The 18070-nt window shown below is 45.1% G+C and overlaps 2 protein-coding genes across 6 annotated transcripts; one reads left to right on the forward strand and one right to left on the reverse strand.

Annotated features, from left to right (window-relative positions):
• Nucleotides 1-1654: 1654 nt before the first annotated feature.
• Nucleotides 1655-8648, reverse strand: LOC127530197 (DNA-directed RNA polymerase III subunit RPC6). Of its 2 annotated transcripts, XM_051945305.1 has the most exons (11): nucleotides 8524-8648; nucleotides 8349-8437; nucleotides 8062-8260; nucleotides 5245-5362; nucleotides 4919-4986; nucleotides 4680-4747; nucleotides 4491-4603; nucleotides 2924-3067; nucleotides 2606-2713; nucleotides 1886-2077; nucleotides 1655-1800 (listed from the first exon to the last, which is right to left on the reverse strand). In XM_051945305.1, the coding sequence occupies exons 3-11, from the start codon at nucleotides 8094-8096 to the stop codon at nucleotides 1723-1725; spliced, it is 924 nt and encodes a 307-aa protein (XP_051801265.1). In that variant the 5' UTR covers nucleotides 8097-8260; nucleotides 8349-8437; nucleotides 8524-8648; the 3' UTR covers nucleotides 1655-1722. The 2 variants fall into 2 exon arrangements, with proteins under 2 accessions (XP_051801265.1, XP_051801264.1); XM_051945304.1 differs by lacking the exons at nucleotides 8062-8260; nucleotides 8349-8437; nucleotides 8524-8648 and adding an exon at nucleotides 5921-6106.
• Nucleotides 6564-18058, forward strand: LOC110970658 (double zinc ribbon and ankyrin repeat-containing protein 1). Of its 4 annotated transcripts, XR_007940785.1 has the most exons (18): nucleotides 6564-6669; nucleotides 7716-7836; nucleotides 7924-8050; nucleotides 8185-8278; nucleotides 8364-8424; nucleotides 8558-8631; nucleotides 8706-8767; nucleotides 8930-9047; nucleotides 9536-9628; nucleotides 9705-9788; nucleotides 9865-9984; nucleotides 11067-11228; nucleotides 11282-11483; nucleotides 12508-12611; nucleotides 12703-12786; nucleotides 12868-12973; nucleotides 17030-17300; nucleotides 17654-18058. XR_007940785.1 is itself a non-coding variant. In XM_051945301.1 (17 exons), exons 2-17 carry the CDS (start codon nucleotides 7728-7730, stop codon nucleotides 17089-17091), a joined length of 1662 nt encoding a protein of 553 aa, XP_051801261.1. In that variant the 5' UTR covers nucleotides 6564-6669; nucleotides 7716-7727; the 3' UTR covers nucleotides 17092-17463. The 4 variants fall into 4 exon arrangements, 3 of the variants coding, with proteins under 3 accessions (XP_051801261.1, XP_051801262.1, XP_051801263.1); XM_051945301.1 differs by lacking the exon at nucleotides 17654-18058 and having other exon boundaries at nucleotides 17030-17463; XM_051945302.1 differs by lacking the exon at nucleotides 17654-18058 and having other exon boundaries at nucleotides 11300-11483; nucleotides 17030-17463.
• Nucleotides 18059-18070: the final 12 nt, after the last annotated feature.

Consider the following 18070-nt stretch of genomic DNA (forward strand, 5'->3'; position numbering starts at 1 on the left):
GTGCGGGAACGACTCCCCACCCTGAAAAGGAAGCCCCGCCCAGACGAAACTGATTTGCATTTTTCTATTTCATGGTGTCAGGCATTATGAAATAACCACCAAGAAATAAAATGCAAATCAGTTTGCTTTCACTTGGTGGACTGAGCTGTCAATCAAATGGCTCTAGGCGGGGCTTCCTCGTCGTTCACAGGCATATGAAGAGTAGACACGACACGCCCCTCTGAGCGGCCTGTGATCAGGAACGACGAGGAAGCCCCGCCTAGAGCCATTTGATTGACAGCTCAGTCCACCAAGTGAAAGCAAACTGATTTGCATTTTATTTCTTGGTGGTTATTTCATAATGCCTGACACCATGAAATAGAAAAATGCAAATCAGTTTCGTCTGGGCGGGGCTTCCTTTTCAGGGTGGGGAGTCGTACCCGCACACAGGCTTCTTTCCTGACGCCAGCTCCGACCACGGCTGAAGTGAAGCCGTGTCACCGTGGAACTTCGGCTGATTCTTCCATCAGACACTGAAAGGACGCTGCTAATTCGGTAAATTAATGTTTATTTTCTTATCAGTGGCAGAATAAGCCGAAGCTCAACGGTGACATGGCTTCACTTCAGCCGTGCTGGGAGCTGGTGTCAGGCAGGACTCCTGTGTTCAGAATCCCCGCCCAGAGCAAACTGATTTGCATTTTTCCTTTTCTTGGTGGACTGAGGAAATATAAAGGGAAATAAATAAATAAATAAATAAATAAATGTGGAAATATAAAGAGAAATAAATAAATAAATAAATAAATGTGGAAATATAAAGAGAAATAAATAAATAAATAAATAAATGTGGAAATATAAAGAGAAATAAATAAATAAATAAATAAATGTGGAAATATAAAGAGAAATAAATAAATAAATAAATAAAAGGAAAAAACAGAAAAGGTAAAAGCAAAGACAAAATTTTCCTTTTTATTTATTTAATTATTTATTTATTTATATTTTGATTTGGCACTCCTATTGCTCCATAATATTCTGGTTTATCAGGTTTTTCACTAATGTTTTCTGATTCTCCGAGTTTGTTTCAAATATTCATGTGGAGATGATTTTATTCCTGAGACCTGAAGTTTGTCACAAGAACTTATTAATTCTAGAAATACATTATTACAAAATATTTAAAAGTAACTATTATTCTTGTTGTTGTGATTCTAAACAGACTCAGAGAAACAGATGATATTAAATTAATATATAAATCATGTATTAATTTATTAAATTATATTATTGTATTATTTTGAAATTATATTATTTATATATTATTAGAGTCACAGAGAGACGGCGTTCATCATTAGAATGGAGAGAAGAAATGAGCAGCCCTGAACTACACAACTACTACACCACTGAACTAAACAACACAACTACACAACTACACAAAAACTACACTGCACAGCTACAGACTACCACCGTAGTAAACAGTGAGAATGTTGTGTAGTTGTGTTTGTTCCACTTCTAGCTGCTTGTTGTTCAGCCTGCAGACGTCTGAACGGTTCATCAACACTAAACTCTGCTGCAGGTTTCCTGTTCAACACTTTAATGACATTAAAGCTCCTCCATAGAACAAACCATCAGATCTTGGTAACCGGAGGACTGAGGGACCTGCTGATGGGATTCAGAGACGAAGCAGGAAGTTTAACGAATGTTTTATTAAATAGAAAATAAAGAAGATAGAAACAACAGCGAGGACTCCAGCAGTCAGAAGTCCAACCACTCGGTCATGTAGATGCAGCTGGACGGAGAGATCTCTCCTCCTTCGTGACAGTCCTCGAACACCTGCAGAAACAGACCAATCAGCTGAAAGGAAGCTCTGACAGGAAGCTCTGACGGCAGCATCAGGTGTGTAGGTGTCAGCGGTTACCGGGCAGAGTCCGCAGGGCGTCTTGACGAGGCCGGTGGGCTGGATGACGGCGTTCACGCCTCGGTACAGCTTCATCTGTCCGTCCACGCTGCCCACCGTGCCCTCCTTAGCCGCGATCACCGTCATCTCCACCTTCCCATCGTAGATCAGCGTGTTCAGGATGGTCTCAATGTCGTCCATCGACAGGTCCACCTGAAGACACACACAACTTTACAGAGAAAGACGACAATACCGTAGGAAAACACAACACCTTAGGAAAACACAACGATACTGTACGAAAAACGACAATACCGTGGGAAACGCGACAATACCGTAGGAAACGCAACAATACCGTAGGAAACGCAACAATACCGTAGGAAACGCAACAATACCGTAGGAAACGCGACAATACCGTAGGAAACGCAACAATACCGTAGGAAACGCGCCAATACTAAGTCTGCCAGTTAATGCTCCACCCGTCGTTCTACCTGGACCGAGTCCTTCTACCTGGACCGAGTCCTTCTATCTGGACCGAGTTGAGCCAACCGTTGGGCTCTAATGTTTAATTTTCTTGAATCTGTTGAGTTCAGTCAAACTGAGTTTTAAAGCAGCTTCAGAGAATCTAAATCTGACAGATTCTCTGTAACGGATTAAAGCTGGATGAAGGTAAAGAGGTTCATCAGGACACACAGGTGACTTGCAGAGGCAGTGTGTGATTGGTGGTTGGATGTGTGATGTCACCTTGCTGATTCCCAGCTCACAGATGTATTTCCAGACTTCGTGTGACGTGGCGAAGGAGCTGTTCCTCTGGACCATCGGACTCTGCTTGCTGTCCCTCGCAGCTTCAGCCTGGACACAGAACACACAGGTGAGGTCAGTCAGGTGACCCTCAGACACACCTGTACAGCAGCTAAACACACCTGTAGAGCAGCTAAACCTCAACATGATGTCCCTGAGTCTGACTGCAGCTGTGTCTAATGTGGGTGGGTGCTGCCCCCTGCTGGTCTCCATGTTCACACATTAAAAACTTGACCGTCGGTGTAAATAAAGTTTTCCTACTTTGCTCTGCAGGAACTTGAAGCACTGCTGGTTGAGAACCTCCACGAACTCGGACTCGAAGTCCTGATCACTGTACCAGGCGCCACCGGTGACAGAGCGGTCGGGCTGCAGGTTGTACAGCATGTAGACCTTCTTCTTGGAGGCCTGGCAAGAAAACGACGGTCAGGAAACGTTTCAGAATATTTTACTGCAATTTTATGTTTAGGGACCTTTAAATATACACCGCCTGTCCAAAAAAAGTCTCCACCGGGATTTAACTCAGCAAATAGTTCAGATCCTCCCACTGGATAATTACTGCAGTGATGAAACAGCTTCTCTAACCCGAGCTGATTCTCATTTCTTAAATGTTGGAAGACACATCCTGTGGTCATGGAAAGGATGTGAATCTGTCTCAGAAGGGTCAAATTATTGGCCTGCATCAAGCAAAGAAAACAACTAAGGAGATGAAACCGTCCAACGCATCATGAGAACCTGAAGGATAGTGGAGAACCATCATCTTCCAGGAACAAATGTGATGAGTCCAGACTGACCCTGTTCCAGAGTGATGGGCACAGGAGTTTAGGTTTGGTTTTGGATCTGATATTGTACTGGTTTATGACTTTTTTAGGACTGGTTTCAGACTGGTTTTACACATTTTTTTTTGGTTTAGGTTTGATTTTGTTGCTGCTTCAGACCTTTAAAGATCAGTTCAGGACTGGTTTCAGAATGTCTTATGTGGATCTTGAACTTTCTTGGTAGTTTAGGTTTGGTTTTGGTCCCGAGTTTGTTCTGGGACTTTTATGACTGGTCTCAGACTGGATTCTGACTGGTTCTGGATCTTTTTTTGAACTGGTTTAGGTTTGATAAAGACTAGTTTCAGACTGTCTTAGGCGGGTCTTGGACTTTTTTGAACCCCAAGAACACCAAACCTACCACCAAGTATGGAGGTGGCAGTATCATGCTCTGTGGAACTGGAGCTTTACACAAACTAAATGGAACAATGAAGAAGGAGGATCACCTCCATGTTCTTCATGAAAACCTAAAACCATCAGCAGAAGGTTGATCTTGGACACAGTTGGATGTTTCAACCAGACAATGAGCCCAAACACACATCAGACGTGGGAAAGAAATGGTTCCATCAGGCTGGAATGAAGCTTTTGAATGAAGGTTCTAGACTGATCTCCCCAAAGTCCTGACTTAGACCCATCAAGAACCTGAAGAACCAAGTCTGAATGACCACAAATGTAGAGTACATTTGTGGTCTTTCGGACTCAGACTTGAGTCAGTTAAATTGATATTATGATGATGCTGCCACCTCCATGCCTAAAGGAGGTCCAACAGAGTATTACAGAGACGAGTTGTGGACGTGTCGTTAACATGTTGTTAGCATGTTTTCTAACATCTTATTAATACAGTACCAGTATCTTAGTATTTTTCCTGACATCGATATTTTTATTGATTATTTATTGTTTCCATGTCAGACTTTTCAGTCATTTTGTTGATTGATCAGTGGTTATTGATCAGTGGTTATTGATCAGTGGTTATTGATCAGTGACTATTGATCACTGATCGGTGCAGCTGAACTCACAGCCACAGACTTCACAGCTTTGATGAGCTTCTTGCTCTCCAGGTTCTTCAGGATCTTGTTGATCTCCGTCAGAGGAAGGTTGCTCTTAAAGCGAATGTCTCTGCTCCAGATTCCTGCAGACACACAAACACACAACATTAACACACACAAACACACAAACAAACACACAACAGTGACAGACACACAAACCTTTGTTTCCAGCATCCTCTATGACCTGGTAAACCAGCTTCTCCTGGTTGTCTGAACCTTTCATCTTACTGAAACACAAACAGACGGTTTCCATGGCAACGGCAGCAGCAGAACAACTTCACCAAGTTACACAATAATTAATAATAATTCTAATATTAATAAACCAAAACGTGTTTCAAAATAATAACAGTGTTCAAAAGATATAAATCCATTTACAGGAGAGGTACAGGTGAGCTCACCTGCTGCTCTGAGAGTCCTTCAGTCTGTACAGCAGACCTGAGCTGTTCCTCAGCAGGTCCAGCTGACCCTGAAACAACATGACAGGAGATCAATAAGTCCCCGATGGCACTGCCTGAGGAGTCGAGGCAGCAGGTTTTTAATAAAATCAGACATCATCACCTCACAGCATCAGATTAAAGGAACAGCAGGTAAATATGACATCACACCTGAATCACCTGTTTCATTAGAACCTACAGCTGTGATTTATGACCTGTCAGGAAGAGGATGGTGGAGGACAGATGGAGGATAGATAAAGGATGGAGGATGCTGAGAGGAAGCCACTGACCAGAGACAGCAGCTTGTTGATGGCCATGGCTCTCTGCTGAGGCTCCAGGTGAGGCAGGTCGTTCTGGATCACCTGGTCTGTGATGCCCTGAGGAAACTGCTGACACAGTTCTTTGATCCTGGACAGACACACACACACGCAAACATGAAGCCCAGGTAAAGTCTAATTATGAGCATAAACCTCCGGAACAACTTTCCTTTTCCTCTGCCTGCTGTCCACAGTCCGGAGCTGCATCTAAATTTGAGCCAAACTCTGTTGAAAATCACTTTTTGCGACATTTTCTTGGTTATAAACTAACCTGGATCTGATTTCTCACAAACAAACACAAATGCTCCAATTCGGCAACACATCCAGAACTGCAGCTAGAAATTTTCCTCTAAAATCTCTCAAATGAGCGACAACATCCGTGAGAGAAGTTCCTCTCTGAGCCATCTCGAGGCGCCATTAAAGCGACAATAAAAGTTCACATTTCGTTCAAATGAAAGAAGCTGGATGAGCTGAATTAACGCCGAAGTGACAAACGACTCACTGCTGTTCGGGAAATGTATTAATTAACGTATTTTCTCAGTGTGTCTAATTTTAACCGAGTAAACATTAAATGTAACAGAATTCAGGCGGAGTCCGCAGAGCGGCTCCCCGGAGACAGCGGCGCATCCAGCAGGGCGGATTCTCTGACCTGTTCTCGACCTCCGCGGGGTCCGACAGGTTGGCCTCCTTCTTCACCTTCACTTCAGCCATGTTTACTGAACCTCTGCTGCTCTGGAGCCTGTGAGCCTGTTAGTCTGTTAGCCTGAATGCTAATGTTGTTGTCAAACAGGCGTGCGTAATGCCGGGGTCCTTAAAATCCTCCTGGAGCCGGAAGTGTCTCGAAAATCGCCTGATTAAAAACACGAGACATTCCTGTCTGAACTGTGGTTAATATACAGGGTACTTTAGATTTTAGTTTTTATTTTTATTACATTATCCCTCTTATGTATTCGGAATAAAATTGTTGTTTTATTTGCTTAATGAAATGATTAAACTTCTCAGATTTTATGAACACACATGAAACACGTTAAAAAAGACACGAGAAGTTAAATAGTTTTAAACGTGTTTTGATGTTGATGTTTGATTTTGCTTTATTTATTGGTTGTATTCTTCGGTACTTATTTTGAATGTTTGCTCAACTTTTTTGTGTTTTTTAAATAGGTTTTATTTATTATTTACTTTATTAAATTGGCTTTTCAGAACTCCTTAGATAAAATAAAAACTACCTGAAACTCTCCCACCATTCTGTCTCCTTCCAGAAAGTTCAGTTTAATCAAAGGTCCTCTCGGTACCGGAGCAGCCCGGCGGGTCGGGCGGGTCATAGTCCGTTGCCATGGTGACCTCCTGTAAACGCAGCGACGGTCGAAGAGTCCTGAAGATCCGCAGCTTCACCCACAGGTCTGATTACCGTTTGTTTACTGTTTGTTTACTGTTTGTTTACCTCCACGGCTGTCCGGTCTCAGGCAGTAAACTGGAACCAGTAGAAAGTGTTTCTGCTCCAAGTCTCAATAAAATGAAAAAAAAAACCTCCCCAAAGTGAAGAACTTTGATCTGCTAGTTTTTGTCTGCGTATCGATGTTTTTCTACTTTCTGATTATTTCCTGATGATTGATTATTGATTAATTGATTTCTTCTTCTTCTTCTTTTCCTTTCAGCTTTTCCCTTCAGGGGTCGCCACAGTGAATCAATTGCCTCCATCTAACCCTGTCTGCTGCATCCTCTTCTCTCACACCAACTACCTTCATGTCCTCTTTAACCACATCCATAAACCTCCTCTTTGGTCTTCCTCTAGGCCTCCTGCCTGGCAGTGGGAAACTCAGCATCCTTCTACCAATATATTCACTCTCTCTCCTCTGGACATGTCTGAACCATCTCAGTCTGGCCTCTCTGACTTTATCTCCAAAGCCTCTAACATGTGCTGTCCCTCTGATGTCCTCATTCCTGATCCTATCCATCCTGGTCACTCCCAAAGAGAACCTCAGCATCTTCACTTCTGCTACCTCCAGCTCTGCCTCCTGTCTTTTCCTCAGGGACACTGTCTCCAGACCAAACAACATGGCTGGTCTCACCACAGTTTTGTAAACCTTTCCTTTCATTTTAGCTGAAACTCTTCTATCACACATCACACCTGACACTTTTCTCCAGCCGTTCCAGCCTGCCTGTACACGCTTCTTCACCTCTTTTCCACACTCTCCATTGCTCTGGACTGTTGACCCTAAGTACTTAAAAATGATGAATTGATTTCTATCGAATCTGATTTTATTAATGAATCTATTTCATGAATTCAGGTCAAGTTTTCTTCTGTAGTATTTCTGACTAAAGTACTTCAGTTTGAAGTATTTTTGGATCTTTGGATACTTTAAGTACTTTAACTGAAAATACTTAAACTGATGGAGCATCCTGCCACTTTTCTGATTGATTGATTGATTGATTGATGATGGCAGGTAGCTGTTGTCATGGCAGCGGGGGCGGTGTCAGCTCCACTCATCATTCCAATGATCCAACCGCAGACAAACAGAGTCAAGAACCACATTGACACCAGCACACCTGTCTGCCTCCAGTCAGGTAACACACACCTGTCTGCCTCCAGTCAGGTAACACACACCTGTCTGCCTCCAGTCAGGTAACACCTGTGTGTGTGTGTGTGTGTAGATACTCCAGGTGTGCAGATCTTCTACACTTTGGACGGGTCGCGGCCGGCAGCGTCCAGCAGGAGCTACAGAGAACCGGTGCTGCTGCCTGCAGGTCGGGTGTCTGTCAGAGCGCTGGCTGAGACCAGGTAAGACTCACCTGAGGACAGGTGACCTCATCGACGTCGTCATCATCACGTGTTGTTTGTCTGTGACTCCGTGTGGAGCTCAGGTGTGCTGAAGCTGCACCTGTCCAGGTAACGTCTGTGTGACTGTGTTCCAGCGACGGCAGGCAGAGCTCCGTGGTGACCAAGGTGTTCTCTGTGGACCAGGCAGGTACCGGGACGGACCCGGAGGTCCTGCAGGACACACGGCAGGTAAGCATACACCTGGAAACACCTGGAACACCTGCAGCTGCACACTCCAGATGTTCCTTCAGACGGTCACCTGTTTCTGTTCCAGCCTCCGTCTGAAGGAATGTCCTGTCCTGCTGAGAACTCTGCTGCTTCACTGAGGCCTGCAGGTGAGTCACACACCTGATGGAGAACATTCTGTCTTAAACATCAGGAGCTGATCAGCTGATATCTTTAAATATTATTAGAAACATGATCCTAAAGCTCACCTGCATCGTCTTCACACCTGTCGTCTGTTTTCAGAGCCGAGGATGATGGGAAACTGTCCTCAGTCAGGTCTTCCTCTCTGTCAGCTCGGTTCTGGGACCCAGCTGGAGGTAAAACGATTCGTTCATTCTGGAGCTGCTGTCGCTCTGGGAGCTCTTATTGTGGTGTACTTCCTGTCTGTCAGGGGTCAGGTGACCTGAGCGGCACGCCGGCGTCCCGCCTCCAGCGACAGACCGACTTCCTGCGGTACGCACACACCTCCACTCAGACCTGAACCAAAAGTATGTGGACGGCTGATAGCTGCCTCTCATTAGGATTTAAGGAGGAGAGGACAGCGAGCGTCCGAATACTTCTGACCTCATGGTGTAACTCAGAATCCACACAAACATTTAAAGTCTGTCTGTCCAGGTGTCTTCAGTGCCTGGTCCTCCGTCCGTTGGACCCTCTGGCTCGGTTCTGTCCTCGGTGTGGAGCTGTGGTTCCTCCGGTTCCTGTTCAGAGGCTGCCCCCTGCTGAGGGAGGACAGGTACTGCACACAAATGAGAGTCACAGTCCAGGTGAAGACAGGTGACCTGGTGTGTGTGTGTGTGTGTGTGTGTGTGTGTGTGTGTGTGTGTGTGTGTGTGTGTGTGTGTGTGTGTGTGTGTGTGTGTGTGTGGTGTGTGTGTGTGTGTGTGTGTGTGTGTGCGCGCCCAGGTGCTGGCTATACTTGTGGGAACCAAATGTCCCCACAACCATAGGAAAACCAAAAAACATGTCATTTGTGGGGACCTCATTTTGGGCCCCACCAGTTTAAACAGTGTTTTCTTTGGTCATGTTGTTGTTACTGAAAAAAGTAAAAGTGCAAAAACGTTTCTTTAGGGTTAGACATTGTTTGGTCTGGGTTAAGGTTGGGGGTTAGATATGAATGGGAGTCAATGGTAAGTCCCCACAATGATAGGAAAACACAGTGTGTGTGTGTGTGTGTGTGTGTGTGTGTGTGTGTGTGTGTGTGTGTGTGTGTGTGTGTGTCAGATGCTGCTGTGTGTATTCTGTAACAGTCTGGTTCCTGTCAACACTGAGAACTGTTTGATCTGTGGAGCTCCGATCGATGAGCAGCGGCTGGAGGTAGACACACAGCAGACACACAACAGACACACACTAGAGGTAGACACACAGCAGACACATCTGTGTTGTTGTACAGGGCCATGTGTTGTGTGTTTGCTGTGGAAGTGGGAATCCAGCCCACCTGTCCAGCTGTCTGACCTGTGAGACTCACCTGCAGCAGGTAACTCCATCTGTACGCTCACACTTTGTCTCACCTGCTGCACTTGCACAAACTGAACTCTGATTTGCTGCTGCAGGCAGGTGTCGGTAGCTCCGCCCCCTCTGTCCCGTCAGCAGGTGGCAGGTGGGCATCCTGCTCCAGGTGTCAGCGGATGAACCATAGCGACGCCAGATACTGTGACTGGTGTGGCTCTAAGGTGAGCAAACACACCTGGACACACATGAGGTCACACCACATTACCGTCCACCTGACCAACCAGGGAACACACCTGGACACACCTGGCTCCTTCTTTACTGGATATTAAATCTCTTTGTGGTCATCCTGCATCTGTACATACAGGATGCTAACAGCTAACAGTAGCTTACAGCTAACAGTAGCTTCCTGCTAACATCTACAAGCTAAGCTAACACACTCAGGTAGAAAAGCTCTCAGCTAACAGTAGCTTCTTGCTAACGTCTATAAGCTAAGCTAACAAGGCCAAGTAGAAAAGCTGTCAGCTAACAGTAGCTTCTTGCTAACATCTATAAGCTAAGCTAACAAGGCCAAATAGAAAAGTTCTCAGCTAACAGTAGCTTCTTGCTAACGTCTATAAGCTAAGCTAACAAGGCCAAGTAGAAAAGCTCTCAGCTAACAGTAGCTTCTTGCTAATGTCTATAAGCTAAGCTAACACGACCAAGTAGAAAAGTTCTCAGCTAAAAGTAGCTTCTTGCTAACTTCTATAAGCTAAGTTAACACGACCAAGTAGAAAAGTTCTCAGCTAACAGTAACTTCTTGCTAATGTCTATAAGCTAAGCTAACACGGCCAAGTAGAAAAGCTCTCAGCTAACAGTATCTTCCAGCTTACAGTAGATTCCTCCAAACGTCTCTAAGCTAAGCTAATATGCTCAGGTAGAAAATCTCTCAGCTAACAGTAACTAACAGCTAACAGTAGCTAACAGCTAACAGTAGCTTCCTGCTCATGTCTCTAGGCTAAGCTAATATGCTCCAGCTAACAGATGTTTTCTTGTTATCAGTCTGAAATAATGGTAAACATAAGGAGAACTGTGGTCAGTGCACTTTAGCTAACTTTAGCTTCCACAACACAAACGCTAATGTTAGCATCACGTGCTTCAATGTTGATATTTAGTTTCTTTTGATTTTTGTGTCAGAAAATAAAATCTTCAGTGTCTTTCAGATTTGTTTTCCTTTAGCTGGATGGAGATGAGCTCTGAGCCTTTGTGCTAAGCTAGCATGTGTGTAAGGCATTATGGGATATGTAGTGATGTGATGTGTTATCAGTGCGGACATGCAGTCAGTTGTGTGGTGTGTTGGTGCTGTGGAGCTAACGGAGACCCAAATGCTTCCTACTGTGGATCCTGTGGGGTCTTCCTGGAATCACCGGCCCCGCCCACAACCTACAGTGATGTCACACCACCTGTTGGGGGCAGAGCCACTGGCCAGGTATGCTGTACCACCACGCAGTCAGTTAACCTGACATCACACATTTCATCCAGTCTTCTGTCTGTTTACAGGCCACGCCCTCATCAGACCCCGCCCCCAGCGTGAAGTTAGCCCTGCCCACTGTGGATCGGTCCACACAGACTGTAGGACTCTATTACCCATCAGCCACTGAGCTGCACAGGAAGCAGCAGCAGAGGGCGGAGCCACTCAGCCAAGACCCCCGACCGCCGCTGACCGCCGTCAGCCCAGGACGAGGTGTGTGTATCTTAGTGTGTGTCTGTTGTTTTTGTTGTTGTTGTGTCTCTGTGGTTGTTGTTTCTCTGTGGTTGTTGTTGTTTCGTCTCTGTGGTTGTTGTTTTTTCTCTTTGGTGGTTGTTGTGTCTCTGTTGTTGTTGTTGTTGTTGTTGTTGTTGTTTCTCTTTGGTTGTTGTGTCTCTGTGGTTGTCGTTGTCTCTCTGTCATTGTTTTTCTGTTGTCTCTGTTGTCGTTGTCACTCTGTCATTGTTTTTCTGTTGTCTCTGTTGTCGTTGTCACTCTGTCATTGTTTTTCTGTTGTCTCTGTTGTTGTTGTTGTTGTTGTTGTTTCTCTTTGGTTGTTGTGTCTCTGTGGTTGTCGTTGTCTCTCTGTCATTGTTTTTCTGTTGTCTCTGTTGTTGTTGTGTCTCTGTGGCTGTTGTTGTTTCTCTTTCTGTTGTTGTGTCTCTGTGGTTGTTGTTTTTTCTCTTTGGTGGTTGTTGTGTCTCTGTTGTTGTTGTTGTTGTTGTTTCTCTTTGGTTGTTGTGTCTCTGTGGTTGTCGTTGTCTCTCTGTCGTTGTTTTTCTGTTGTCTCTGTTGTTGTTGTGTCTCTGTGGTTGTCGTTGTCTCTCTGTCGTTGTTTTTCTGTTGTCTCTGTTGTTGTTGTGTCTCTGTGGTTGTTGTTTCTCTGTGGTTGTTGTTTTTTCTCTTTGGTGGTTGTTGTTGTGTCTCTGTTGTTGTTGTTGTCTCTGTTGTTGTTGTGTCTCTGTGGTTGTCGTTGTCTCTCTGTCGTTGTTTTTCTGTTGTCTCTGTTGTTGTTGTTGTGTCTCTGTTGTTGTTTCTCTTTCTGTTGTTGTTGTTGTGTCTCTGTGGTTGTTGTTTTTTCTCTTTGGTTGTCGTTGTCTCTCTGTCATTGTTTTTCTGTTGTCTCTGTTGTTGTTGTGTCTCTGTGGCTGTTGTTGTTTCTCTTTCTGTTGTTGTTGTGTCTCTGTGGTTGTTGTTTTTTCTCTTTGGTTGTTGTGTCTCTGAGGTGTTTTGTCTTCAGGTTACTGGAGGAAGCAGCTGGATCATGTGTGTGCTCACCTGAGGAGTTACGCCCAGAACCACGCCCCTTTCAGGGCTCTGCTGGGTGAACCTCGCCTGGGTCGGGTACGCTCACCTGCACCTCACCTGTCCAGCAGTCACATGACCTGTCGTCAGCTCCGACCTGAGCTTCTCTGTCCTGTGTTCTGCTGCTCAGGTGGTTTCTGCCATGGTTCAGGAGGATCAGTACGAGGTCAGTCTGACCGTCAGCTTCGTGTCGGCTGGGAGGGAAACCAAACCGGTGAGTTTCAGGAGGCATCTGGAAGTCATCAGAGAAACAAGAAACAGAAGTTCCATATGTAAAGTTGGTGTTTCATCTCAGGTGAGTCCTGAAGAGGACGGAGCTGGACCGTCAGGCGGAGGGATCGGACCGGTGGTTCGGGCTGAGAGTCTGAGCAGCGTTACAGAGCGAAGCATCGACGGTCTCAGTGAGTTACTTTACAGACAATTTGAAGAAAATGTCAGACTGCGAGCTCCACTAGCAGTCTGTAGTCTGGACACATCTTCTCATTGAATTCTTTATCTCCATGACTATTTCCATGTAGATTCTCACTGAAGGCATCAAACTATGAATGAACACATCTGGAATTATGGAAGAAGCAAAGTGTGAAATAAGTCAGAACATGTTTTATATTTTAGATTCCTAAAATGATTCAGTTTGAATTAAACATGACCAATAATGACTCAGAATCTGTCCGTTCTGTTGATGCTCCGATTCCTGCTTTGAACACTCCTGTTATTCTCTGGATGAGCTTCATGAGGTAGAACCTGAAGTGGTTCTCCAACAGTCCTAAGGAATCTCCAGAGATGCTGAGCTCTTGTTGGTCCTTCTACCTTCACTCTGTGCTCCATCTCATCCCAAACCATCTGGACTGGGTTTAGGTCAGGTGACTGTGGAGGTCAGGTCATCTCCATCATCTCCTAGGTCAGATAGTCCTTCCACAGCCTGGAGGTGTGTTTGGGCTCATTGTCCTGTTGGAGAGTAAATGATGGTCCACCTAAACCAAACCTGATGTGATGTCATGTGGCTGCAGGATGCTGTGGTAGCCATGCTGGTTCAGGGTTCCTCCTCTGAACAGGTGATGAAGAGATGTGACTGCTACTAGAACTCTGGGTGGCATTTATCTGGGCTCTAATCTGAGCTACTGTTAACTGGACATTTCTGAGGCTGGAGACTCAGATGGACTTCTCAGCAGCAGAGGAGACTCTTGGTCTTCCTTTCCTGGATGGTCCTCATGGAGACAGTTTGGTTGAAGAGCTGGATGGTTTTAGAGACTGAACTTGGAGAAACAATCAAAGATCTGGTAGGTTCCTGGGTAGTTCCTAGATGGTTCCTGGGTAGTTCCTAGATGGTTCCTGGATAGTTCCTAGATCAGGGGTCACCAACCTTTTTGAAACCGATTAGGGCAAAGAGCTACCAGTTTGATAACACTTCTGAAATAGCCGATTTGCTCAATTTAGCTTTAACTATATGTTATTATGTGAAGACTAAGTGTGAAGACACTGATCATGTTAATGATTTCTCACAATAAATAACAACAATAAGATTGAAAATAGATTAATACCAATATGCAACACTTTATTTCTTGTTGCAAGTTCTCAAGTGCAAGTGTCTTTAAATTGAACATTTTCAAATGATCACTTCTACAACAGTCCAAGAAAATCACAATGTACCTCCGCAGCATGTTTCACATTTTAAACAAAAACCCTGTACAAGCCTAAGAAAAAAATGCACTTAACAGTTGTGCTATCAAATGTTCCATTAAGGCATCATGAATGACACATTTTGAGCTGAACGCCTGTTTCTTTGTAGGTAGTGGGACGCCTGGCGTTGCATGCTCTCCACCAGTGTGTGGTACTCTGGTGTGTAACTTGACACTGCAGCTCTGAGTGAGTCTTGCAGATGTGCGTCAGTGAGGCGTGTTCTGTGTTTGTTCTTGATGAAGTTCACGTCAGAAAAGGCTGATTCACAGACAGGTTGACCCAAACAGGCTTGCAACCTTCAAAGCTGCTGTGCAAACACCACCGTACTTTTCTGTGTCAAAGGCCCCAAAGTTTGGTGCTCCCTGGTAGGCTTTGGGGTGGAGGTCATTCTGCAGTGTTACAATCTCAAGCTCCATCTGTCCAGCATCAAGGCTGAACGTTGCACTTAGCTGCTCAGCAATGCATGAAAGGATTAGAAATGAATGACAGGCATGGCTCAAGCTGACCCAGGTCACAAAACCTGTTCTCAAATTCTTGTCCAAGTCTTTCTGTGACCTGACAGTACTTTTCTGCAACTTTGTTAAAGCCTCAGATGCAGAACTATTGTCTTTCAGCACAGAGGGAAAGTGCAGCACCTTTTTTCTCTTTAAATGCACAGAGAAAAGGCTCATCTTAGCTTTAAATGCATTTAAAGCACTTATCATTTCAGCAACAGTCTTACCTTTGCCTTGCAGCTCACAGTTCAAACTGTTCAGTTTCCCAGTAATGTCCGTTAAAAATGCGAGGTCAACTGTCCAGTCAGTGTCCTCCAGCAGCGAGGCGTCTTCCCCTCTGGACTGCATGAACTCTTTGATTTCACCCAAAAGTGACAAAAACGAAGCAGAATTCGTCCCCTGCTGAGCCGTCGGATTTCTGTGTAGTAGCAGGTCACCGTGTTCAGCTGACAGCTCCTCCAATAGAACCTTGAATGTTCTGTGCTGTTTTGCTTTGGAACGGATCTGTTTATGATCTTTACAACGGGAATCATCACGTGCTCAAAGCAGATCACTTGTGCTGGTGGATGATGCAGTGGTAATGCAGAAAGTTTGGGAACTCCGTGTCACCTTTACAGTGAGCATGAATCCTGTGTCGGTCGATCATAGCAGCTCCATCCGTAATCACAGATACCAGCTTGTCCAGCGGTAAAAACTCCTTCACCGCGTTACAGATGTCCACTCCCCTGGTAGTTGTCTTTAAGGGCAGTAGTGTCACAAGTTCTTCTTTTGTAGAGAAATCATCAAACGCCATCCTGATAAAGACCATCCGCTGCGCTGTCCACCGACTCGTCACACTGGATACTGAAGCTCCTCCACCTCACCAGATCACGGTCCAACTGGTCGGCCAAGATGCCCCCAGTGTCAGAGAGAGTGGAGATGACATCGGTTCCGTACTTCTCGTCTTCAAGCACAGTTTTAGTAATTATCATCATTGCTTCTTTGACAACCGCCCCATCTGAAAAGGCCTTCTTTTTCTTTATGAAGAATTGCGTAGCTCGTAATGAGGCTTCGGTTGCTTTTTGGGAGCTTTTCCCGGTCTCGTGAGAAAAGATTGCCGTTTGCTCAAAGCCGCCTCCCCCGCGAGATTCCACCTAAATGAAATAACTTAAAGGGGACATATTATGCAAATCTCACATTGTGAAAGTGTTCTTACAGTAGTGTGTGTTGCAGTAGCCTCATTATGAGGTTTGAATTTGAAAACTGTTTCCTCCCTGCCTTGCTGCAACACATTTTGTGAATATGTCTGCTCAAACATTCGAGTTTGAGTTGGGTCTGCTTTTGACGGTGGCGGCCGGCTGCCGGAGCATCTCTCCTGCTAGCGGCTGCTGCCTGTGGCGGCCCACCATTTCGTCAAGGGGCGGCGGGTTCTTGGCGTGGTGAAGCTGTCGGGGATTACGGGAGCGAACTCTCCGCTGGCCGGCTCTTTTCCTCTTGGGTTTGCTCCCAAGAGGCGGCTCAGTCCCTCGGTGACAGCTTGTTGTAAGCAGCGTCCTCTCCCAGAGAGGGGAGGGGGAGTGGACAGATGTGTTCATTTGCTTACCTGGAAGCAGCCCAGAAACAGCCTGTTCTGAGGAGGGCTGGTGAGAGGGAATTTTTCGAAAGTTGAAACTCCGAACAAAGGATGATTTTGGGGTGAACAAACTTGAAAACTATGTTTTTGGGCTTCTGAGACCTATATGACGTGACTGAAAAATAGCATAATATGGGACCTTTAATATTCTACCATTCAGACAGTTATTCCCTGTAATATTATTACGATTACAAAGGACTACATTTAAACTTACGCATTGATCCGGGCTGTTCTCCACGCCGTCTCTCTCTCTTTTACAGCTGCAGCGGTGTTGCACTTCTTTCTAAAAACGTGTTCAAACTCGCCATATGAGCGCGTTAAAAACTTCCAGTTCAAAAACGCAGCCTTTCGCTTCCCCGTTTCCATGGTGACTCGTCGAATCGGGGTTCCATTGATGCTGTCTTTTCAGACTTGCGGTGCACGCGCGTAACTCCGGGTCAAACTACTCCGAGTTGATTAAACCAACTCAAATCAGCCGTTGTGAAACCGAGAACTCAGAGTTTTCTATCTCAGAGTAGATCAACTCAGAGTTGAGGATGAAACTCAGAGTTTCTTGAACCTGCTTCGTGAAACAGGCCCCTGGTCACGTTGTTGTCCTGAAACAGCAGCTGTGTGAGATGAGAAGTTCACCTGTAGCTCCTCCCACTCTGACTCACCTGTCTTTCTGCTTCCAGGTGTAACGCCAGCGGGAGGCAGAGGAACGCTGCCGGTCAGACAGCGCTGGACATGGCGCTGAGCTCCGGCTGCAGCAGGACGGTTTCTCTGCTGGCGGCTCGGACTGGACTGGACCTGCTGGGAAAACCCAAAGCAAACCTGGACGGGTTCTGACCTGTTTACCTGAAGATGGAGAACATCTGAGATTCAGGAAGAACACCTGACACCAACAGCTAATCATCTCAGACCAGGTCAACCTGAGGAACCCACTGAGATCAGAAACTCCTGAAGGTAAAACGGTGATTCGTCCTGAACAGTGAAGATCTGAGATGTTCTCCTGGACTGATTGAGCGTCTGAGTTCTGCAGCTCAGGCTCCTTTAGATTCATGTTTTTAAACTAGATGATGAGCTCAGGAGGTGCAGGTTCATCAGATTAAAGACTTTACAGAAAGCACAGGATGTTTCCTGGAGTCCATTCTTGGTTCTGAAAGTCTAAAAACGTTCATGTTTCTTTTCACGTTTTCGAGTTCAGATTCAGACAAACAGCAGCAACGATTCAGTGATTAGTTATCAGCTAATTCCATTCATCAGTTTGAGTAATTTGAATAAAAACAGCTTCTTCTGGTTTCTTCCCTCTGTGACAGAAAACTGAAGATCTGATGCATATTCCAGATCAAACAGCTGATCAATTGATCAGGAAATGACGGATGCAGCTCTGAAGATGAACTGAAGAAACTAGAGGTTGAACTTCAGGCCACAACAAAAGGAATCAAACACTAATTCTGAGCAGAGTTTCCTGGTTCAACCTGCAGCTGGAGTCAACAGATCATCTCCAGAACAGAAATGATTGTGAATTTTTCTGGTTTCTATGAACTGATTTGAGGAATGAACTCGATCGCACTGAAGGTGGCGCTAAATCAAATAAACAGAAAACCAGATGAGGTTCAAACATTTAGAACAAAATGAACTTAAAGTCTAATGTTGATCGTTTTAAATGGATCATCTCTGAAATAATGAATCAATAAATCTAATAATTCTAAATGATCTCATCTGGTCTGAAC

This window comes from Acanthochromis polyacanthus, chromosome 3, assembly GCF_021347895.1.
Source record: "Acanthochromis polyacanthus isolate Apoly-LR-REF ecotype Palm Island chromosome 3, KAUST_Apoly_ChrSc, whole genome shotgun sequence".
NCBI lineage: Eukaryota > Metazoa > Chordata > Actinopteri > Pomacentridae > Acanthochromis > Acanthochromis polyacanthus.